Source organism: Tetrahymena thermophila (genome assembly GCF_000189635.1).
Source record: "Tetrahymena thermophila SB210 genomic scaffold scf_8254521, whole genome shotgun sequence".
NCBI classification, from domain to species: Eukaryota; Ciliophora; class Oligohymenophorea; order Hymenostomatida; family Tetrahymenidae; genus Tetrahymena; species Tetrahymena thermophila.
The window spans coordinates 12,439-37,482 of record NW_002476296.1 but is presented as its reverse complement, the minus strand read 5'-3'; the positions used below and the strand labels follow the sequence as shown (position 1 = coordinate 37,482).

At 24.1% G+C, this 25,044-nt stretch overlaps 4 protein-coding genes across 4 annotated transcripts; all 4 read left to right on the top strand. All coding sequences in view use genetic code 6, as the record gives it.

Moving 5' to 3' along the window:
• Positions 1-1,560: 1,560 nt before the first annotated feature.
• TTHERM_01285880 (hypothetical protein) lies at positions 1,561-6,984 on the top strand (the record flags this gene model as incomplete). The annotated part of the gene is made up of 2 exons (XM_001029827.1): positions 1,561-3,323; positions 3,579-6,984. The coding sequence occupies 2 exons, from the start codon at positions 1,561-1,563 to the stop codon at positions 6,982-6,984; spliced, it is 5,169 nt and encodes a 1,722-aa protein (XP_001029827.1).
• Positions 6,985-9,223: 2,239 nt separating this feature from the next.
• TTHERM_01285870 (hypothetical protein) lies at positions 9,224-14,657 on the top strand (the record flags this gene model as incomplete). The annotated part of the gene is made up of 2 exons (XM_001029826.2): positions 9,224-10,986; positions 11,255-14,657. The coding sequence occupies 2 exons, from the start codon at positions 9,224-9,226 to the stop codon at positions 14,655-14,657; spliced, it is 5,166 nt and encodes a 1,721-aa protein (XP_001029826.2).
• A 574-nt stretch (positions 14,658-15,231) lies between these two features.
• TTHERM_01285860 (hypothetical protein) lies at positions 15,232-20,714 on the top strand (the record flags this gene model as incomplete). Its single annotated transcript, XM_001029825.2, has 3 exons — positions 15,232-16,991; positions 17,309-17,730; positions 17,815-20,714. The coding sequence occupies 3 exons, from the start codon at positions 15,232-15,234 to the stop codon at positions 20,712-20,714; spliced, it is 5,082 nt and encodes a 1,693-aa protein (XP_001029825.2).
• A 2,993-nt stretch (positions 20,715-23,707) lies between these two features.
• Positions 23,708-24,216, top strand: TTHERM_01285850 (hypothetical protein; the record flags this gene model as incomplete). Its single annotated transcript, XM_001029824.2, has 4 exons — positions 23,708-23,721; positions 23,781-23,845; positions 23,908-24,043; positions 24,096-24,216. 4 exons carry the CDS (start codon positions 23,708-23,710, stop codon positions 24,214-24,216), a joined length of 336 nt encoding a protein of 111 aa, XP_001029824.2.
• Positions 24,217-25,044: the final 828 nt, after the last annotated feature.

Sequence of the window (25,044 nt, the reverse complement as noted above, 5' to 3'; positions counted from 1 at the left end):
AATTTTTATTATTCTTATTTTATATTTCCTTTTTATTATTAATTAAGAATAAGATTACTCTGATTCCTTCAATAAAATAAATCTTTACTCTATTAAATTAATTTTTTATTATAATGAGTCATCAAAAAAAGTTTTCAAGATCAAGGAATTAAGAGGTTGGAAAGAAAAGTAATTTTTATCCGGGAACTCAAGGAATAATTATAATTCATCTAATTTAAAGATAAATTTCCCAATAAAATCTAAATATAATTTATTTATTAACTTGATTTTACTGAAGATAATTTTAATTTGATAAAATAGAAATTTTAATGTTTATAATTGAGATTTATATTTGAAAAATATGTTTCATTACATGAAATATTTTATATTTAGTTTTGAAAAATGATGGACATAGCATCAATCCTTTTATTTATCCAAAAATTTAAAATATCATTAGAGAGTTTTCTGATTTAAATACATATATAGGTTTTAATAATATTGTAGTGATAATTTTTTTCAGGAGATTTGATAATAAATTTAGTTGCATTCAATTTTCAAAGAAAGTGCTCTATTTATATTTTTAGCAAAGCAATTGAAATTGTTTAATTATCACCACTATCTAATTGAAAAAATATAATTGCTATAAAAGCAGATTAACATTATAAAATCCAATAAAAAGCAAAAGTGAAATTATAAATAAAATTGAGTATAATAAGTATTAACTGATATATTCAAACACAAAAAATATTCATTATAAATATTTATAGTATCATAAAATTAATAAAAATTAAATAGATATGAAAAATTAATTATTATTCATATCTTCTAATTTTTCATTTAGTTATGTGAGTATATAATCATACGGATAGAATGATAGATAAATTACTTCATTAATTGTTTTTTTATACTCCTAAAATTCAAGTTTTTCTTTTGTAAAAAAATAATTTGTAAAATAACTTTATTCTAGTGGTCACTCTTTGAATTAAATTATTTTTTTAAAAATATTTCTAATTAAAGATAAAATAATTCATTTCATTATTTTAAATTAATGATTTCAATATACCATAAGATTTTTAAATTATTCCATTAGCTATCTAAATATGAATAAGGATGGATCAAAACCTTAAAAATGAATATTATTTGAAAAAAAAACAAAAAAATTAAATAAAAAATTGAAAAATTAAAGTAGTTATTATTAAATAATAATATTATTTATCAAGAAAAATGTTTGTTTGATTACATTTAGTATTTTATTACAGCGTTTATTATTAACAATTTTATTTAAATTTTTATAAGTATAATTAATATAAACAGAAATAAACAAATAATATTAAGAAGAAACATTATTTACATTTAATTTACTGATTGTCTCTTATCACATATATCTCCATTTATTTAATATAGTTGACATATAAATAAATAAAAAGTTTTTTAATTTAGAAAAAATTAGAAAGCAAAAATCTGAGAATATTAGGAAGAAATTGAAGAAATTTATAGCTATTATTTTAATAGATTAAATTTAAATAAAGTAAAAACACTGTTTTACATTTCAAAACCTTTCTCAAAAAGCAAATACATAAGATGAACCTGTTTAAAATAATATTTGTATTTTAAATCTGTATTTAATTAACTAAGTGCTATGATTCCCGTCTTTAAAATGCTGATTTACCTGTTTTTGAGCCATTTCCTTTGGCAGTCGTTAATCCAACTGTAAGTCTATGTAAAAATGGATCTACTGATGTAATGGCTGTATTTAAATCTCATTCAAAGAATTTCTTAGCTTTAAATCTTTAATTATGCGGATTTGCAATCTATGATGTCACAGACATTACCAATAACATCCTCATTATAAAGTAGTTTGAGTTTTAACCTTAAAAAGGTTCAGTTCTTTCTTTGAGCATCACTGATTCTGAAAATTATCTATGGGTTGGATACACCACAGGACTATTTGAAATCTATGATGTTTAATAACTCAATTTTCCTTGTGTATTGTCACAAAATCTTACTAGCTCAAATGGTAATGATATTCTTAATAAAGTTATTTAATTTTAGTAATAAAATTTGACATTTTTAGCATGTTAGAATAACTTTAAATTAGTAACTTGGCAAAATAAATAACTTATCATACAAAAAGAAGTAGAACTTTCTGATTGGAACATTGTTAAAATTAGGTTTGTATTTAAATAAACTATTCTCGCTGTACAAGGCTTTACTTCTCTACATTTTTATTAACAGTACATAGGTAACTTACAGAAAGGTGTAGTTAATTACATGTGTTCATTTAACCCAAGTTCTGCGTATGTTCTAAGTTCCTTTGAAGTTATATAAGATACAATACTTGTTATCTAAGTGTAACTATACCAGTATATTATGGTTGATATTTCAATGTTCATCTAATCCTCTGATGGGAAAAATTGCGATTAATCTAAAATAAAATACCTTGATACCTATCCATCCAATCCTCTTGGTAATAACTTTGCCCTTTCTAAAGATCAAAAATTCTTATACACCTAATAAAGTTCTATTGGAGTGCTTATCTTTGATGTTAGCTAACAAAAACTAGAAATATTTTAAGTAATATAAACAAAAGGAACATGTGGAGACATTTATTTAAGTGATGATGAAAACTTCCTTTTCTATTCTAATTGGTTTGATACTAAAATCTTTTAAAAAACCCAACCTAACTTGAATTTAGATATTCCTAACCTCCTCTTAAATTCATATTAATTAGTCAGCTATACTTTCTACAAGACTGGAAGCGGAAGCTTTGATAATTAAATAATTTATGAGGAACCATCAGATATTCTTTATATGACACGAAAGGATCAAGGAAGCGCTATTTTTAAATACCAAGGAGAAGGAGTGTTGGATTTAATTTCTCTAGTAGATAATGGAATACCAAATATTTCTATATCCTATTAAGCAAGAGTACCAGGCACAAATATATTTTATCAAAGTCAAGAAATATTAGGACTATAAATAGTAGATTATTCTGATTTAGCTAATCCCAAGATTTTGAAGACGAATATTAGCTTAGGATTTAAAACTTTTAAGTTCGAATAAATAATATTTAATAAAGCCGGAACATTAGGTTTTGTTGCAAATATAATAGGTGTATTGATCATCAGCATTAAAGATATTCTCAATCCTTAGGTTTTATCATAGGTTAACACATCTAATTATTTAGGAGGAGATATAAGTCTCTATAAATTCTCATTATCTCATGATGAAAGAACCCTTCTTCTTTTTCCTGAATTTTATGGCATAGTATTTGCAGATATCACAGATCCACTTAACCCATATTTCCTTTTCAAAATCTATCTTGGAAACATTTACTTTCTTTAGTAATTTTTTTTTTTTGATTTTATTATTTTCACTTCAAAGTTGATTAGGATTATTATATTACTTTTATTGATTTTTTAAATTATCATTCTGTATCCTTCAATTAAGGCTTAATTAAATTTAATTAAAAAATGTTTGAATTATTTTTTGATAATTAAATAAATCTATTTTTAAGAAAATTAGTATTAAAAAAAAATAAATAAATAAATATACCTATTCAATTTTTTATATTTAGATTATTATTTTTAAATAAATAGATAAACTCTGGATAGTCAATATCTTGTTTGTGGCGTTGGATATCAAGGAGTTTTTATTTATAAAATAAATGAAGATAGAAGCTTAACTCTACTTTCTTAAGTACGAATACAGGGTGTTATTTACTTTTAATGGCTAATATACAATGACAACTATTTAATAGTGACAACTGCAGAAATTGATTCGATTATATTAGTTAGTTTAGTTGATAAAGTGAATCCTGAAATCATATAAATTATCCCTTTAGCACTTAATGATCCAATTTATTGGCTGCTTCCATCGTAAGACTAATCATTTTTATTTGCTTCTGCATAAAAAGCTCTATACTAATATTTTATCCAGAGTTAAATTATAATTCACTCTTCAGTCTATAAGCTAGTTTCAATCCCAAACTCTAATTAATATCTTCGTTAATTGCTTCAAAAAGGGTAACCATTCCAAGTAGGTGATAAAATTTAGATTTATTTAGTTAACATTTATTAGACAAAAGACTTGAAAATATAAGAGGCCTTCTACTATTAAAATTTTGTGATTTAAGGTTTACCTAGTTGGATGCAATATTCTCCTTCAGATTAAGTTTTGAGTATCTAAGCCTCAAAAGAATCTTTGATAGCAGATGAGAATGGGTAATATTTATCTAAAACTCTTTAATAAGTCATATTTTTGAGCTATTAAGGAATAGGTGATGACGCATTTACTAATGCAAATTTAAATATTAGCTATGCTGATTCCATAAATATCAAATAGGCTTGTGTGAGAGCGGGATATTTAGACAAATCTGGTTTCGTTTCAACTAATTATTCACCTCAAAATGAGTTCAATTTGTTAGATAACTAGTCCTAATAAATTCTGTAAAAGTGGAATTAAACTTAAGATTAATAAGAGAAACTAATTGATTTTATTTAATTCACCTTAAACTAAAATATAATAAATTATGTAATTCAGTTTTACATTCAGCCTTCATTAGTAGTCGATTTCACCAATTCAGCTAACCCTATTTCTTCTAACTAAAATTAACTAATTGTGACTCTTCAAGTATCCAATGGATTGTTTGTAAATAAATTATATCCAGGTATTTTAGTACTTATAAATTCTGAGTAGAATATTATATAATTATAAGGCTCTGTTTCTAGTGTAAACTCAGTATTATATAATACAATAAAACTCTCCCTAAAAAATGAAACTCTCTTTGCCTCTACTAAAATAGATGTGACTGTAGACGATCAAATAAATTATAAATATGATTAAACCCTTTCTTTAAAAGAAGCCATTTTTATCTCTTTGCAATCTCCTGTTTTAGTAGCTAATTCTCTTCAATAGGATTTTAATTAGTATTACGAAAATGGATAGCTTGCTGTCCAGACTCCTTTTAATTACAAAATGAGCTCTTCTGTATTTAAATGCGCAGATTCGACTTCGCTTTAATTCACAGCAAAAATATTATAAAAAAATGGACAATTTGAAGAACTTCCTCCAGGCTATTGGTTATCTTTTTCTTCTAATGAAAGAACTTTAGTAGGAACTCCATCTACTAACTTATTTAATCAGTAATTTGTAATTCAAATATAGGCTACAGATGATTACACAGTAGCATAAGACCAATTAATAATTTAGATTTCAATAGTCCCTTTTTTCCTTGTACTTTAAATCATCATATAAATTATTGGTCCTCTTTTAGGTATATTAGGAATATGGAAATATAGGACTAAATTTTACAACATTACATTTAGACATTTCTTAATATACTCAAAGGAAATTGCGCACGTTTCTGAATACTATGAAAAGAAAATAATAATCACTGACAATTTGCTTGAAATATCTCTTTAACTATGGAAACCAGTTTAAAGTTAACTTTCGCAGAAGTATATTTAATCTGAAATAAGCCATGTATTTTAGCTAAATAAAATTAATGACTTAGTTTCATAAAATTATAATAGCAATTTCTTAATGAAAAATGATTCAAATATTACATTTGTTTCCCATCTCTAAAATTCAGTTAATCATCATGATGATTAAAATAATGACCCAGAGGATCATATAGGTTTGTAAATTTAGGATAAAAGTAATTTGAAAAAGAAATATTCTTTAAATGACTCTGTAATTTCAAAACAAAATAAAAACCTTAGCTAAAGCAAATATGAAATAAACCAATCACCGATTTCAAATAAGAAAAATCAATCTTAGTAAGATAATTTTACTTCTAGCTTAATGAGATAAATAACATTTAATGAAAGGATGAGAGCATAATCAACCCCTAAATAAAATTAAAATTAATAATTATTTTTAAAAAACGGTTAAATCAATTATGAGTATATCAGAAACTTAGCAATTTAAAAGTACAATAATACAACTTAAAAGAAGGAGAAAATTATTAGCAAAAATATACTTAAATAATTAAATGATAATAAATCAAGAATTTCTACTATTTTGAGATATCTAGCTGTTGAGTATTTCATAGAGTGCTCTCCTATCTGTTCTCAGATTGTTAATTTATTGAAACAGAAAGCTCTCTTAATATATAGAGAAATAGATTGGTACAGAGCTTATGTAAGCACTTAAGTAAATGAAAAGGTTTTAGATACAAATTTTCCCACATACAAGCTCAATGAAGATTGCCTAAGATTAGCATTTTAAGAAATATCTTAAGATATGATGAAAGAGTAAATGAAATAAATAAAAAATAAATAAAACCAATAATAAAATGAATAGGAAAATAAATATTTAAAAGAAGTACTAATATATTTACCTCTTATTGAATAATATCTATTTGCTGTTGCTCTTGGGATCTCCAGTAAAAAGAGAAAGTTTTTTGAAGTAGCTAAAGGAGATTGCTTCCATTGTTATTCATTCTAGATTCGTTCAATTAAATGCTATGAAAAAACTGTTATCTTTCATTGCTGTGTTGACGCTTAAGAGATTTTAGGACTTAACTAAGTTGAAAAGGGCTTATCGGAGAATTAGAGACTACCTGAATGGATGTAAATTGATTTTTAGAAGACAGAAATTACTTTAAAAGGAACTCCTGATTAAAAGCATATTGGTTAATCTAGATTTAAAATATACGATCTAGATGGTTATCTTTTGAGATAATTTGACATCTAAGTGTTACCATCAAGAAATCCAAATAGTTAAATAGATTAATAATAAAATCAAGAATTATAACAATATCGAACTGATGATAGTCCTAGAAAATAAATGCTTTTAAGTAAATTTAACACTAACACAGAAAAATTGAATACCAATTTTAATTCATAGTAGAACTCATAAATTTTACATATTCATACTGATTCAGTTTAAGAATTTGATGAAATTTCTCCAAATTAAAATAATCCAGATAGGATGAAATCAAGCGTTAAAAATGTTAACGAAAAAAACTTTAGACTCCTTAACTTTACTAAAAATTCATGAATAAATATAATTTTTTAAGTTTTATAAATTTTATAAATTCATGTTTGTTGTTAGATTTTATGATAATCATTTGAATTCTTAATCATTATTTGACAAAGTAAAAATTTACTTTTGAATGTCACACCTAATCAACAAAAACCGTTTATTAGCTACTTTCAAATAGGATTTATATTTAGAATGATAAATAATAGGCTGAAATAGAAATTACAAATGAGCATTTGTCTTAAAATTATTACATATCAGCGTTATAATTTAAGAAAATTACAAAAAACTTAATTTGAAAATATATACATATAAGATGTGATTGAGTAACATAACCTCTTTTTGATTTTAAAAAGCATAACTTTCAAATATAACAAATAGATTCTAAAAATACTTTAAAGAATTTCCATCTTTTGTAAAATTTTTAGTATATTAAATTAATTTATATATTGCTATTCTCGGATAGTTATTTCTCTAGTATGAAATAAATATTTAATAGAATAATAAAAATTATATATAACCAGAAACCTAAAAATAATGAAATAATTTATTTACATTATAATGATATTTTAATTTATGTGTTAGTACTAAAAAAAAAGTTTGAATGAAAATAAAATTCAAATATGTATTAAAACTGTAATAAAATTAGTGACTCATTATTATTTCAATTAATTTTTGTTTTTCTCAACTATAAAAAATTTAATTAACAAAAGCAAAACTAATATTTTATTTTTAATTGTACATATAAACATCTAAATTTTTACTGATTTATAAAATGAAGAAACAAAATTTAAGACGGCTTTGGCTTACAATTAACTTAAGATAAAAAAAAACAAACCTAGCATTTAATTTTTTATTTATGAAAATTATTTACAAATAAAGGATCATCAAAATTATTAATATCTTTAGATATTTAGCTTTTATATCTACACAAATCTATATATTACCTTTCATAAACTACAGATAAGTTATTTCTAAAAATATACTGAACTAATTTCTACTATTTAAATAGAGTAAAAATTCTTTCTTTACTAGTTAAAAATTTTCTTATGATAAAAATAAAATTTAAAATATTATTTTGATGGTTTTGAATGCTAATATTATTTTTATTTTATTTTTGCGTTTTTACTATTAATTAAAATAAATTTCATTTTTCCTTTAATGAATTAATCAATCTTTACTGTTTTGATTATAATTTTTCATCATAAATTTTTGAAAATCAAGGAAGAAGGTTGGTAAAGTAATAATAGCTATCAATTTTTTAAACAGACAATTTAAATTTTTTAACTATCGTCACTATCTAATTAAAAAAACATAATTGCTGTAAAAGCAGATTAACGTTAGAAAATACAATAAAAGTAAAAGTAAATTAATAAGTATTATATCTTACATTTAAAAACAAAGGGTATCAATAAAATATTTTATAATATTTGAAAATTAATAAAAACTAAATAGATATGAAAAGTGAATTGATATATATTTCTTTTAGTTATGTGAGGGTATCATCAGACTGATAGAAAGATTATTTCATAAATTCTATTTTTTATGCTTCTTTCTAAAGTTAAAGATTAATTTTTGTAAAAAAAATAATTTGAATAGTAACTTCATTCTAGTGGTCACCCTACTCTGTAGGTTTTATTATCTTTTAAAATAATAACATTTATAATTTAAGACAAAATAATTCTTTTCATTATTAATAATTAATTATTTAAATATACCATAACATTTTTAAGTTGTTGAATTAGCAATATGAATATGAATATGAATTCAAACTTTTTTTAAAAATTAATATTTATTTGAAAAAGCAAAACAATTAAGTATTAAAATTTAAAAATTACAGTAGTTATTATTAAATTATAATTTATACTTAAAATATTAAAACCATTTTATCAAGAAAAATGTATATTTACATTTAGTCATTTAATAAGAATGTATCGTTAACAATTTTTTTACATATTAATAGTATAATTAACGTAAACAGAAAAAAGTATGATCCACGCAACACTAAGACGTTAGGAAGAAGCTTTATTTACATTTAATTTACTTACTAATTTTTTTTTAAATAGTCAGTCTTTATTTATTAAATAATAGAGATAATAAATTAAAAAATTTTTAATTTTATAAAAAATAATAAAGCAAAAGTAATATAGAGTATTAGGCAGAATTTCAATCAATTTATAGCATTTGCTAATAATTAAAAATAGTAAAAAACAGTGTTTTACATTTAAAAGCCTTTTTTAAAAAGCAAAAACATAAGATGTGTCTGTTAAAAATAGTATTAGCATTTTAAATCTTCATTTAATTGACTAAGTGCTACGATTCTCGTCTTTACAATGCTGACTTACCTGTTTTTGAGCCATTTCCTTTGGCAGTCATTAATCCAACAATAAATCTATGCAAAAATGGATCTACTGATGTAATGTCTCTATTTAAATCTAATTCAAAGAGTTTCTTAGCTTTAAATCTTTAATTATGTGGATTTGCAATCTATGATATAACAGATATTAAAAATAGCATCCAAATTGTGAAATTATTTGAGTTTTAACCTTAAAAAGGTTCAGTTCTTTCTTTGAGCATCACTGATTCTGAAAATTATCTATGGGTTGGATACACCACAGGACTATTTGAAATCTATGATGTTTAATAACTCAATTTTCCTCTTGTATTGTCTCAAAATCTTACTAGCTCAAATGGTATTGATATTCTTAATAAAGTTATTTAATTTTAGTAATATAATTTGACATTTTTAGCATGCTAGAATAATTTTAAATTAGTAACTTGGCTAAATAAATAACTAATCATACAAAGAGAAGTAGAACTTACTGATTGGAAAATTGTTAAAGTTAGGTTTGTATATTAATAAACTATTCTTGCTGTACAAGGTTTTACTTCTCTACATTTTTATTAACAAGACATAGCTAATTTACAGAAAGGTGAAGTTAATTATATGTGCTCTTTTAACCCTAGTTCTGCCTATATTCTAACTTCATTTGAGGTTATATAAGATACCATACTTGTTATCTAAGTGTAACTATACCAGTATATCATGGTTGATATCTCAATATTTATTTAATCCTATGATGGAAAAGTTTGCGATTTATCTAAAATAAAATATCTTGATACCTATCCATCCAATCCTCTTGGTAATAACTTTGCTCTTTCAAAAGACCAAAAATTCTTATATACCTAATAAAGTTCGATAGGAGTGCTTATCTTTGATGTCAGCCAAAAAAAACTAGAAATATTTTAAGTAATAAAAACAAAAGGAACAAGCGGAGACATTTATTTAAGTGATGATGAAAACTTCCTTTTCTATTCTAATTGGTTTGATACTAAAATCTTTTAAAAAACCCAGCCTAACTTGAATTTGGATATTCCTAATCTCCTTTTAAATCAATATTAATCAATCAGCTATACCTTCTATAAGACTGAAGGTGGAAGCTTTGATAATTAAATCATTTACGAAGAGCCATCAAATATTCTATATATGACACGAAAGGATCAAGGAAGTGCTATTTTTAAATACCAAGGCGAGGGAGTGTTAGATTTAATTTCTCTAATAGATAATGGAATACCAAATATTTCTATATCCTATTAAGCAAGAGTACCAGGCACAAACATATTTTATCAAAGTCGAGAAATATTAGGACTTTAAATTGTAGATTACTCTGATTTAACTAATCCCAAGGTTTTAAAGACGAATATTAGCTTGGGGTTTACAACTTTTAAGTTCGAATAAATAATATTTAATAAAGCAGGAACATTAGGTTTTGTTGCAAATATAATAGGTGTTGTTATTATCAGCATTCAAGATATTCTAAATCCTTATGTTTTATCATAGGTTAACACATCTAATTATTTAGGAGGAGATTTAAGTCTCTATAAATTATCAATATCTCATGATGAAAGAACCCTTCACCTATTTCCTGAAAATTACGGCTTAGTATTTGCAGATATTACAGATCCATTTCACCCATACTTCCTTTTCAAAATCTATTTAGGAAACATTGACTTCCTTTAGTAATTTTTTAGTTTTATATTTTGATTTTAAGACACTGTTTTGAAAGTTGATTCTGATTGTTATCTTAATTTTATTGATTTTTTAAATTTTCATTCTTAATTCTTCACTCATTACTTATTTAATATTTTATTTTAAATTTATCAATAATTTTTTTAAAGTATTTCTGAGTTTTAAAAATTAATCTATTTCTATTTTTATTATTTTTATGAAAATTAATTAGTTTTAACCTATTCATTTTATAATATTTTAATTATTCTTATAAAACAGATAAACTCAGGATAGTTAGTATCTTGTCTGTGGCGTAGGATATTAAGGAGTTTTTATTTATAAAATAAATGATGACAGAAGCTTAACTTTACTTTCTTAAGTACAAATACAGGGTCTTATTTACTTTTAATGGCTAATATACAATGACAACTATTTAATAGTCACAACAGCAGAAATTGATTCGATTGTATTAGTTAGTTTGGTTGATAAGATGAATCCTGAAATAATATAAATTATTCCTTTAGCACTTAATGATCCAATTTACTGGCTACTTCCATCATAAAACTAGTCGTTTTTGTTTGCCTCTGCATAAAAAGCTCTGTACTAGTATTTTATCTAGAGTTAAATTATAATTCATTCTTAAATCTATAGACTAGTTTCAATCCCAAACTCTAATTAATATCTTCGTTAATTGCTTCAAAAAGGGTAACCATTCCAAGTAGGTGATAAAATTCAGATTTATTTAGTTAACATTTATTAGACCAAAGATGTTAGAATTTAACAGGCTTTCTACTATTAAAATTTTGTGATTTAAAGTTTACCAAGTTGGATGCAATATTCTCCTTCAGATTAAGTTTTGAGTATCTAAACCTCAAAGGAATCTTTGATAGCAGATGGGAATGGGTAATATCTATCTAAAACTCTTTAATAAGTCATATTTTTAAGCTATTAAGGTATAGGTGATGATGCTTTTACTAATCCAAATTTAAATATTAGCGATACTGACTCCATAAATATCAAATAAGCTTGTATGAGAGCAGGATATTTAGACAAATCTGGTTTTATATCAACTACATATTCACCTCAAAATTAGTTTAATCTGTTAGATAATTAGTCCTAATAAATTCTGAAAAAGTGGAATTCAACTTAAGATTAATAAGAGAAACTAATTAATTTTATATAGTACACCTTAAACTAAAATATAATAAACTATGTAATTCAGTTTTACATTCAACCTTCATTAGTAGTTGATTTCACCAATTCAACAAGCCCTATTTCATCTAACTAAAGTTAACTATTTATTACCCTTCAAGTATCCAATGGATTGTTTGTAAATAAATTATATCCAGGTGTTTTAGTACTTATAAATTCCGAGTAGAATATTATATAATTACAAGGGTCTGTTCCTAGCATAAACTAGGTATTATAAAATACAATAAAAATTTCTCTAAAAAATGAAACTTTGCTTGCCTCTACTAAAATAGACGTGACTGTAGATGATCAAATGAATTATAAATATGATTAAACCCTTTCATTAAAAGAAGCCATTTTTATCTCTTTGCAATCTCCTGTTTTAGTAGCTAATTCTCTTCAATAGGATTTTAATTAGTATTACGCAAATGGATAGCTTGCTGTCCAAACTCCTTTTAATTATAAAATGAGTACCTCTGTATTTTAATGTGCAGATTCGAATTCACTTAAATTCACAGCAAAAATATTACAAAAAAATGGCGAATTTGAAGAAATTCCTCCTGGCTATTGGTTATCTTTTTCTTCTAATGAAAGAACTTTAGTAGGAATTCCATCTAATAACTTATTTAATCAGTAATTCGTAATTTAAATATAGGCTACAGATGATTACACAGTAGCATAAGACCAATTAATAATATAGATTTCAATAGTCCCTTTTTACCTAATACTTTAAATAATCATGTAAATTCTTGGTCCTCTTTTAGGTATATTAGGCATATGGAAGTATAGGACTAGATTGTATAATATTATATTTAGACATTTCTTAATATACTCAAAGGAAATTGTGCATGTATCTGAATATTATGAAAAGAAAATAATAATTACAGATGATTTGCTTGAAATATCTCTTTAACTATGGCAGCCTGTTTAAAGTAAGCTTTAATAGAAGTATGTTTTATATGAAATGAGTCATATATTTTAGCTAACTAAAATTAATGATTTAGTATCATAAAACAATAGCAATATCTTTAAGAAAAATGATTTTAATATTACATTTGCTTAGTACCTCTAAAATTCAGCTAATCTTAATAATTTATATGATGACCTTGGTGATCAAATAGATTTATAAATTGAGGATAAAATTAATTTGAAAAAGAAATAATCTTTGAAGGATTCTTCTATAATTTCAAAATAAAATAAAAGCCTTAGATAAAGCAAATATGAAATTAACCAATCACCTACTTCAAATAAGAAAAATCAATCTTAGTAAGATATATTTACTTCTAGCTTAATGAGATAAATAACATTTAATGAAAGGATGAGAGCATAATCAACCCCCAAATAAAACTAAAATTAATAGTTATTTTTAAAAAACGGCCAAATAAATTATGAGTATATTAGAAGCTTAGCAATCTAAAAGTATAATAATACAACTTAAAAGAAGTAGAAGATTATTAACAAAGATATTTTTAAACAATTAAATGATAATAAATCAAGAATTTCTACTATTTTGAGATTTCTAGCTGCTGAGTATTTCGTAGAGTGCTCTCCTATCTGTTGTCAGATAATTAATTTATTGAAATACAAAGCTCTCATAATATATAGAGAAATAGATTGGTACAGAGCTTATGTAAGCACTTAAGTAAATGAAAAGGTTTTAGATACACATTTTCCCACATACAAGCTCAATGAAGATTGTCTAAAATTAGCATTTTAAGAAATATCTTAAGAAATAATGAAAATGTAAACGAAATAAATAAAAAATAAATAAAACCAATAATAAAATAAATAGGAAAATAAATATTTAAAAGAAGTACTAGTATATTTACCTCTTATTGAATAATATCTATTTGCTGTTGCCCTTGGGATCTCCAATAAAAAGAGAAAATTTTTTGAAGTTACTAAAGGAGATTGCTTCCATTGTTATTCATTCTAAATTCGTTCAATTAAATGCTATGAGAAAACTGCTATTTTTCATTGCTGTGTTTGTGCCTAAGAGATTTTAGGACTTAACTAAGTTGAAAAGGGCTTATCGGAGAATTAGAGACTACCTGAATGGATGTAAATTGATTTTAAGAAGACTGAAATTATTTTAAAAGGAACTCCTGATTAAAAGCATATTGGTTAATATACACTTAAAATATATGATATAGATGGTTATCTTTTGAGATTATTTGACATCTAAGTTTTGCCATCAAGAAAACTATAAATTTAAATAGATTAATAACAAAATCAATAATAATAACAATATCCAACCGATGATAGTCCTAGAAAATAGATTTTTTAAATTAAATTTAACACTAACACAGAAAAACTGAATACAAATTTAAATTCATTGTGTAATTCATGTATTTTACGTGTTCCTTCTGATTAAGTTTTAGAATTTGATGAAAATTCTTCAAATGAAAATAATACAGAAAGGATGAAATAGAGTGTTAAAAATGTTAACGAAAAAAATTTTAGACTTCTTAACTTTGCTAAAAATTCATGAATAAATATAATTTTTTATTAGTTTTATAAATTCATGTTTGTTGTTTGATTTTATGAAAATAATTTAAATTCTTAATTATTATTTAACAAAATAAAATTTAACGTTTTAATGTCAAATAATCAACAAAAACTGACTATTAGCTATTTTCAAATAAGATTTACATAAAATGAAAAATAATTAGATGAAATAGAAATTACAAATGAGTACCTGTCTTAAAATTGTTATTTATAAGCTTGATAATTTAAGAAAAATTACTAATAAGTAAATTTGATATATATATGTATAAGATGTGATTGAGTAAGATAACTTTTTTTCTTTTTTTATAACATAACTATCAAAAATAAGAGGTTTTTAGGTATTAAAAAGAAAAAAACTCCTTTGAATTTGCTTAGCATAAATTTTATACATTATATTTAATAATTTTTTATTTTAAAGTTTTTTAAAAAAAAGAAGAAAATACAGGAAGAAAGTAAGAAACAAAAAAGTGAAAAAAATAATCTTAATTCATTTAAATAAATTTCTTGACTGATTAATAATTAGATAGACTTTGTATTTATTTAATTGATATTAGTATATGAATTTCTTTTAGCTTTTTATATTTTTAAATTGCTTAATTGAATTTCTACTTTGCTACGATTCTCGCCTTTACGATAAATCACTCCCAGTGTTTGAACCATTTCCAAAAGCTGTGATTGATCCAACTATTCCTTGTAAGAATGGCTCATCAGATGTAATGACTACTTTTAGAAACAGCTAAAGAAATTTACTCGCCGTCAGCATGCAGAAATGCGGCTTTGGAATCTATGATGTGACAAATGTTTAAGTAGGTGTTTAACTTGTAAATTTCTACCCCTACTCATCAAAAAAAGGGTAAGTTCTCTCTCTAAGTATTACAGACTCAAATAAATACCTTTGGGTTAGTTATAATTCAGGGTTTCTTGATATCTAAGATGTATCTTAATCATAATTTCCAATAGTTTTAACACAGAATATTACATTTAAAGATTAATAAGACTATGTTATGAATGTTATTTATTTTTAACAATTTAACTTAACATTTTTAACATGCATTAATAACTTCAAACTGATTTCATTGACTAATGACAATATTAGTATTATCTAAACAGTTGAAGTAAATGATTTTAACATCTTTGATATTTAATTTGCATTGTAGAATACAATTCTTTGTGTTCAAAGCTATAGCTTAATAAACTTCTACTAATAAAGTATTGAAGATTTAAAGAAAGGTAAATTCAATAATATTTGCTCATACTCACCAGGCCAAGGTTCTACTTTGAGTTCATTCTAGGTAATTCATGAAAATATACTAGTAATATAGATATAATATATCTAATACATCATGGTTGATATTTAAGGTTACATTAATTCTTACGATGGAGTTACATGCGATCCAAGTAAAATAGTACAACTTGATACATATCCTTCAAGTCCATTAGGAAATAAATTTGCTCTTTCAATTGATTAGAATTTCTTGTATACTTAATTGAGTTCGATAGGGGTAGTGGTATTTGATATCAGATAAAAAATGTTTGAGCCCTTTTAAATTATTTAGACTGGTGGAACTTGTGCAGATTTAAAGCTAAGTGATGATGGAAATTACATATTTTATTCTAACTGGTTCAATGTACAAATTTTTTTAAAAACTACTCCAAACTTAAACTTAGATGTACCTAACCTCCTATTGAATAACTATTAGCTTGTTAGCAATTCATTCTTTAAGCCTCCTGGTGGTAGTTTTGATAACTAAATGTATTTTTAGACGCCTGAAAATAATTTGTATGTTTCAAGGTACAGTTATGGAAGTGCATTTTTCTAATATAAAGGAAATGGAATACTGTAATTAGAATCATAGTTAAACAGTAATGATCCAAACATTTCTGTATCCTTTTAAACTAGAGTTCCAAATACTAGTATATTCTATCAAAGTTTAGAGTCATAAGGTTTCTAAATAGTGGATTGCAAAGATATAAATGCCCCGAAGATAGTAAAGACAGGCATTACTCTTGGCTAATCTAATTACAGGTTTGAGCAAATAGCTTTCAATTAAAAAGGAAATTTAGGTTTTGTTGCTAATGTATTGAATGTAATTATTATCGACACAAGTGACCCATTGAATCCTAAAGTAATTTCAGTAATAAATACTTCAGTCTACTTATAAGGTGATTCAAGCCTTTACACTCTTGGACTTTCTATAGATGAAAAAACTTTAATATTGAATCCTTAAAGCTATGGTATTGCTTTTGCAGACATCTAAGATCCGTCTAACCCTTACTTGTTTTACAAGCTAAATCTTGGAATTACATATTCATTTACGTACACTCATTTTTTTTAATTAGTTATAATTTTTAAAATGTTTTACAATTAATCTCAAAAAAAAGTGGGGGGTGGGGGGAGTTTTGGGCTAAATTGATAAAACTGCAAAATTTTTGTTAAAAATTCTAATTTATTTTTTATTTATTAAATATTTTGTTGATCAAGTACCTACTCAAATTTAAATTTCAATAATTTTATTAAATATTTTAAGGATTAAAAATATTAATTTAAATTCACTTAAGCACTTAAATATTTAATTTTAATTAAAGGAAATTTACTATTTTCTCTTAATAAAATATTAAAAATATATACAAAAGATTATCATCAGATGGAAAATATATTTTTTTCAGTGTTAGTTTTTAAGGTGTCTATATTTATAGCTTTAATTCTGATAGAAGTATCACATTTGTTTCGAAATTTTCAACTAGAGGAGTTGCTGGTTAGGCAATACTACTAAATAAAGATAACTACCTAATTGTTTCGACTGAAGAGATAGATTCATTAATTTTAGTGAGTGTTGTTGACAAATCGAATCCAGTAATTTTGCAAATTCTTTCCCTTCCTGATAATGACCCTACTTGTTGGATGGTTGCTGCACCAGATTACTCTTATATATTTGCTTTATCTTAGCTGGCATTGTATTAATGCTTTCTCTAAAGTCCAATAATTTTCCACTCTTCTATTTATAAACTGAAAAAAATATCAAATTCAAATTTATACTAAAAATAATTAATACCTAGTAATATGACTTTTTAAGTGGGAGATTATATTCAAATTTATTTAGTTAATATTTACTAATCTAAAAGTATTTAAATTAAAAAAGCTTAATATTACTTTAACAATGTTTTACTAGAATTACCTAGTTGGATATAGTTTTCTCCATAAAACTAAGTTTTAAGTATATAAACGTCCAACGAATCTTTGGTGGCAGATAGCAATGGAATGTATTAAAGTAAATCTCTTTAATAGGTAGTGTTTTTATGCTACTAACAGTTAGATGACTCAGCCTTTGTTAACTAATTTCTTAACATTAATTAAGATGATTCTGTGAAAATTAAATAAATATGTATAAATGTTGGATATTTAGATTCGGCTGGTTATGTATCTGCTTATTACTCCCCTTAAAATGCATTTTAATTCTTAGACTCTAATTCTCTGAACGTGCTTTAGAAGTGGAACTAAACACCAGGCTAATTAAGTTAGGTTTTAAGTTTTATATAAATAACTTTAAATCAGAATATAATTAACTATACAATTTAATTTTATACACAAACATCCCTCATAGTAGATTTATCTAATTCTGTGAGCCCAATATCTTCAAATCAGAATTCTATAATTGTAACAATAAACACATCATAAGGAAAGTTTGTTAATAAACTTTATTCAGGAATACTTGTTCTCATTAACTCTGAATAAAATACTATACAGCTTCAAGGTTCTGTGATTAATGTTAATCAAGCTTTGGAGTAAACAATTAAATTGTCGTTAAGTAACACACAAAGTGTAAACTAAACTGAAATTGAAATAATCGTGAATGATCAAATTAACTACAATTATGTTTAAAATCTATCATTATAAAAATCTAAATTTATTTCTTTGCAGTCTTTAGTTTTACTACAAAACAGTCTACAAAATGATTTTAATAATTAGTTTCCATAAGGTTAAATAGCTGTTTAAAGTCCATTAAGTTATAGAGTTAGTGATCAAGTTTTCTAATGTCTAGACTCTCCTCAACTAACCTACACTGCAAAGATAAAACAGAGTAATGGATAATATTAAAATATTCCAACAGGTTACTGGCTCTCTTTTTAATCAAATGAAAGAACTCTTGTAGGAACTCCCTCAACAAACTTATTTTATTAAAGCGAGACTATTTTAATTGAAGCAACAGATGGATACTCAGTTGCATCTGATGAATTTACAATGACCATTACAATAATCCCATTTTATTTGGTGATATAAATTATTATTTAAATCCTAGGGCCCCTATTAGGAATTTTAGGGATCTGGAAGTACAGAACAGTATTTTACAACCTAGTATTTAGATACTTCTTGACATACACTAAGGAAGTAGCATATTAATAGGAATATTTTGAAAAAAAGATATTTATAAGTGGAAACACTTTAAATATTGCAATTTAATTATGGAAAGAAATTTAAAATCAGATAAAACCAAAGTACATATAGTAATAAATAAATTAAGTCTTTAACAAATAAAATATATCATTGCTTCAAATTAATATATTTAACGAATAAGTTAATTAAAAGGCAGATAATTCTTTATAAGAAGAGATGAAAAAATCAATTTATCCATTAGGTATTCTATAAGCAGATGATGAGGGTTATGAATAAATTTTATCCCCATAAAATGATGAAAACTTAACTAAGTTAGGAGATTTACAGCTCTCTGTATTTTCTTAAGAAAATATCATCAAACAAACATCCAATAAAAATTAAAGCTAGAATAGATCACCGAGAAATCTTAAGTAATCTAGATTAAGGGCACAATCTGTGTAAAATAAAAACTATCAGTAAAAGATCACCTAAAATTTATGCAAAATTCTAAATAGTAAAAGCATATAATAAAGTTAATTAAATCAAAATCAAAATTCGCTAAATCTAAATTTTTCACTTTTTGAAAGTTCTGGCTAAATAAATTTTAAATATATTTAAGAGTTAATAATTTAGCAATAGTAAACTGCGAATCCTGCAAGAAAAATACTAACAAAAGAATTGTAAAAAGAACTAGAAAATCATAATTCTTTGCTTTCGACTATGATTAAAGGACTTGCAGCTGAATATTTTGTTGAAAATTACCCAATAGTAAAGAGAATTGTAATCTTACTTTAAGAAAAGGCCCTTCTCTTATTCAAAAAAATAGATTGGTATAGAGCATATGTAGGTTTTAAATAGGCTTAGTAAGACTAAGAGGATTACTAAGCTTAATATCAATTAAAGTATAAATGCATAAAGCTTGCATTTAAAGAGATAACAGAAGATATGAAAAAAGAAACTCATCCTTAAAACCAAAGAAATAATAATTAAGAACTACTAAAGATTGGATTAAGTACATTTGATTTATCTATTTATTTACCTCTTATTGAATAGCATTTATTTGCTATCGCACTAGGGGTTACAATTTAGAAAAGAAAGTTCTTTTAAGTATCTTATGGCGATTCCTTTCACTGCAATTCTTACCAAATACGTGCTATAAAGTTCTATGAAAAAGGTATTTTGTGCCGCTTCTGCGTAAAGGCATAATAATTTCTTGGAATAGACTAAGTAGAAAAAGGGCTCTCTGAAAATGAAAAACTACCTGAATGGATGTAAATTAATTATTAGAAGTCATATATTTAAATAAAAGGTAAACCAGACTAAAAAAGTGTGGGATAGTATAGGATTAAAATATATGACTTAAATGGCTATCTATTAAGGTAATTTGATATTTAAATTCTCCCAAACCAGCAATTAACAAATAGGCTAATAACGAAATCACCAGAAATAGAATCTTAGCAATATATAATAGATACACCAAAAAATTAAAAATTTACTTAATTCAATAGAAGTAACTTCATATTAAGTGCCATATAAACCCATAAAACTAAAAGTGATGAAGTGTTAGAAGAAGAAGCAGATAATATTAAAACAAGCAAAATAAAAAACATTATGAATAAATCAAATAGTAAAAATATTGATGAATAAAACTTTTTTACAAATTAATGAAATAATTATAAATTTTAGTATTTTTTTTTTATATATCTTTTATATATGTGTATCACAAAATAAAAATATGTAGACAAGCTTTAGTATTTAATACCTTATTACTAGGGTTTATAAATTAATATGTCCTCTAATTTAAATTTTTATTTAATTTTAAACTAATTAATACCCAAACCACTAGATTTTAATTAGGCATTTAGCTATATATATATATATAATCAATTTTATTCATTTTTTAAATTTTTAATTCTTAGTAATTATTTGGTATTTTATTTGAAATTTCTTAATATTTTTTTGATGTTACTTCATTGTTTAAAAAATTAATCTATTTTTATGAAAATTAGTTTTAAATATAATATAAATAAATTTATTTTAAAATACTCTGAATAATCTTATAAGATAGAAAAACTCAGGATAGTTAATATCTTGTCTGCGGTGTTGGATATCAAGGAGTTTTTATCTATGAAATAGTAAATAAATGTAGTAGCTTAAATTTACTTTCTTGAGTTCGAATATAAGGTGTTATTTGCTTTTAGTAACTAAGACTATTTATTTAATAATCACAACAACAGAAATTGATTCCATTATTTTAGTTGGCTTGGTAGATAAAAAGAATCCAGAAATAATTTAAATTATTCCTTTATTACTTAATAATTCAATATATTGGCTACTTCGATATCAAGACTAATCGTTTTATTTGTATACGCATAAAAAGCTTAATACAAATATTTTACTTAGAATTAAATTATAATTCATTCTTAAATCTATAGGCTAGTATCAATCCCCAACTCTAATTAATACCTTCGTTAATTGCTTCAAACAGGGTAACCTTTCCAACTTTCCAAGTAGGTGAAAAATTTTAATTTATTTAATTAATATTTATATGACAAAAGGTTTGAGTATATAAGTGCTTTCTACTATTAAAATTTTATAATTTAAAATTTGCCAAGTTGGATGGAATATTCTCCTTCAAATTTAGTTTTAAGTATCTAAGCCTCGAAAGAATCTTGAATAGTAGACGACAATTGGTAATATCTATCTAAAACTCTTTAATAAGTCATAATTTTGAGCTATTATGGAATAGGTGATGATGCATTTACTAAATCAAATTTAAATATTACTTATGCTGACTCCATAAATTTCTAATAGGCGTGCATGAGAACAAGATATTTAGAAAAATCTGATTTTGTTTCAACTAAATCTTTCCCTCAAAATGAGTTTAATCTGTTAGATAACTAGTCCTTATAAATTTTGAAAAAGTGAAATTAAATATATATAAATGATTAGTACTAGAAACTAATTATTTTTATTTAGTTCACTGAAAACTAAAATATAAAAAATTATGAAGTACAGTTTTACATTCAGCCTTCATTAATAGTTGATTTTCCCTATTCAGCTAACCCTATTTCATCTAACTAATTTTAACTAATTGTGAATCTTCAAGTATCTTATGGATTGTTTGTAAATAAATTAAATGTAGAGGTATTTTAGTACTTATAAATTCTGAGTAGAATATTATGTAATTGCAAGGTTCTGTTTCTAGTATAAACTCAGTGTTATAGAATACAATAAAACTCTCCAAATAAATGAATCTCTATTTATGCCTAGTAAAGTAGAAGTGACTGCTATAAAATGAAGTAAAACATTAATTAAGCCCACCTATTAAAAGAAACTATTTTTATCTCTTTACAGTCTGTCTCCTATTTTAGTAGCTAATACTCTTCAATAAGAATTTAATTAGTATTAAAAAAATTGATAGCTTGCTGTTCAAACTCTTTTTAATTATGAAATAAGCTCCAATCTATTTAAATGTGCAGATTCAATTCGCTTTAATTTACTGCAAAAATATTATAAAAAAAATGGATAATTTGAAGAACTTCCTCCTGATTATTGGTTAACTTTTTCTTGTAAGGAAAAATTTTAGTAGGAACTTCATCTACTAGTATATTTAATCAATAATTTGTAATTCAAAAAAAGGCTACAGATGATTACACCATAATATATGACTAATCACTAATTTAGTTTTCAATAGTCCCTTTTTTCCTAGTACTTTAAATAATTATATTCATTCTTGGCCTCCTTTTAGGAATTTTAGGTTAATGGAAATATAGGACTATATTATTTTACAATATTGCATTTAGACATTTCTTAATATACTCAAAGGAAATTGTATACCTAACTGAGTATTATGAAAACAAAAATATTAATTATTAATTTACTTGATACTTCTGTTTAACTATGACAGCAACCTGCTTAAAGTAAATTCTAATAGAAGTATGCTCAATCTGAAATGAGTCATGTATTTTAGCTAAATAAAATTAATGATTTTGTATCATGAAAATTTTATAGTTATTTCTTAAAGAAAAGTGATTCTAATATTACATTTTTTGAGGAGCATTAAAAATCAGTTAACCATCAAAATCAAATTTATTATCTTGATGATTAAATAGATTATTAAAATGAGGGTAAAAGCAATATGAAAAAGTAATATTCGTTAAAGAATTCTATAATTTCAAAACAAAATAAAAGCCTTAGTAATAGCACTTATGAAATAAACCAATCGCCTACTTCAAATAAGAAAAATCAATCTTATTAAGTTAATTTCACTTTTAACTTAATAAGATAAATTACATTTAATGAAAGAATGAGACCATAATCAACCCCCAAATAAAATAAAAATTAGCTATTATTTTTAAAAAGCAGCCAAATAGATTATTAGCATATCAGAATCTTAGCAATCTAGAAGCACAAGAATAGAACTTAATAGAAGGATAAGATTATCAGCAAAAATATTCTTAAACAATTAAATGATAATAAATCAAGAATTTCTATTATCTTGTAATATTTAGCGGCCAAGTATTTAATAGAATGCTCTCCTATCTGTTGCCAGATTAAGCGTTTAAACAAAAGAGAAGGTTTTAGATACATATTTTCCCACACACAAGCTTGATGAAGATTGTCTTAAACTAGATTTTTAAGAAATTAAGATATGATAAATGAGTAAAATAAAGTAAATAAAAAATTAATAAAGTCAATAATAAAATGAATAAGTAAATATATATTTAAAAGAAGTATTCATCTATTGATCTCTTATATAGAATAATATCTATTTACTGTTGCTCTTGGATTCTCCAGTAAAAAGAGAAAATTTTTTGAAGGAGCTAAATGATATTGTTTCATTTGTTATTCATTATAGATTAGTTGAATGAAAGCTTTGAGAAAATCGTTATCAATAATTGCTGTGTTGGTACCCAAAAGATTTTAGTTCTTAACTAAGAGGGCTTACCGGTAATAGAGACTACCTAAATGGAAGTAAATAGATTCTTAGAAAAGTGAAATTATTTTTAAAGTAACTTTTGATTAAAAACATATTGGTTAATATAGATTTAAAATATAAGATCTTGATGGTTATCTTTTGAGATACTTGATGTCTAAGTGTTACCATCAACAAAACGATATCGTTAAAAGATTGATAATTAAAGTAATAACAATACACAACCAATGAAAGTCCTAGAAAACAGATTTTTTTTAGTAAATTTAACATAAACGCAGAAAAATTATATAAAAATTTAAATTCATAATGAAACTCATAAACAATTCATATTCCTAGAGATTAAGTTTTAGAATTAGATGATCATATTAAATTAAAATAATACAGAACAGATGAAAATATGTGTTAAAAACGTTAACAAAAAAAATTTTAGACTCGTTATTCTTGCTAGAAGTGCATGAATAAATATAATTTGAAGTTTATAAATTTTATAAATTCATGTTTGTTATTTGACTTTATGGCAACTGTATGAATTCTTAACAACAATCTGACAAAATAAAAATTAAATTTTTAATATTAAATCTAACAGTAAAAACAAAAAGTTAATTTTCAAACCATAAATTTTAAATGAAAAATAAATAAATTTTATCTATTTTTAGATTTCAAAAGAAAATTCTTTGAGCTTATATAAAAGCTTGAAATCAACATCTTCCTTCAAATGATTACTAATTAGCATAGTAATTGAAGAAAACTCCTAGAAATTAAACCTTTTGAATATATATATATTTAAGATGTGTTTGATTAAAATAACCTTTTTTCTTTTTACTAAGGTAAATTTTAAAAATAATAAATTGATAAATTAAAAAAAACATAGTTAAGTTGAGTTAGGTTAGGTTAGTTCATATTTTATATATTATATTTATTTACATATTTTATAATTGTTTATTTAATAATTTATATAAGAAGAAAAAGAAAATAGATTAGTGAGAAACAAAAAAGTGAAAAAAACAAACATATTTGATCAAGTAAGTTTTTCTGGTTGATTAAAAATTAGAAAGCCTT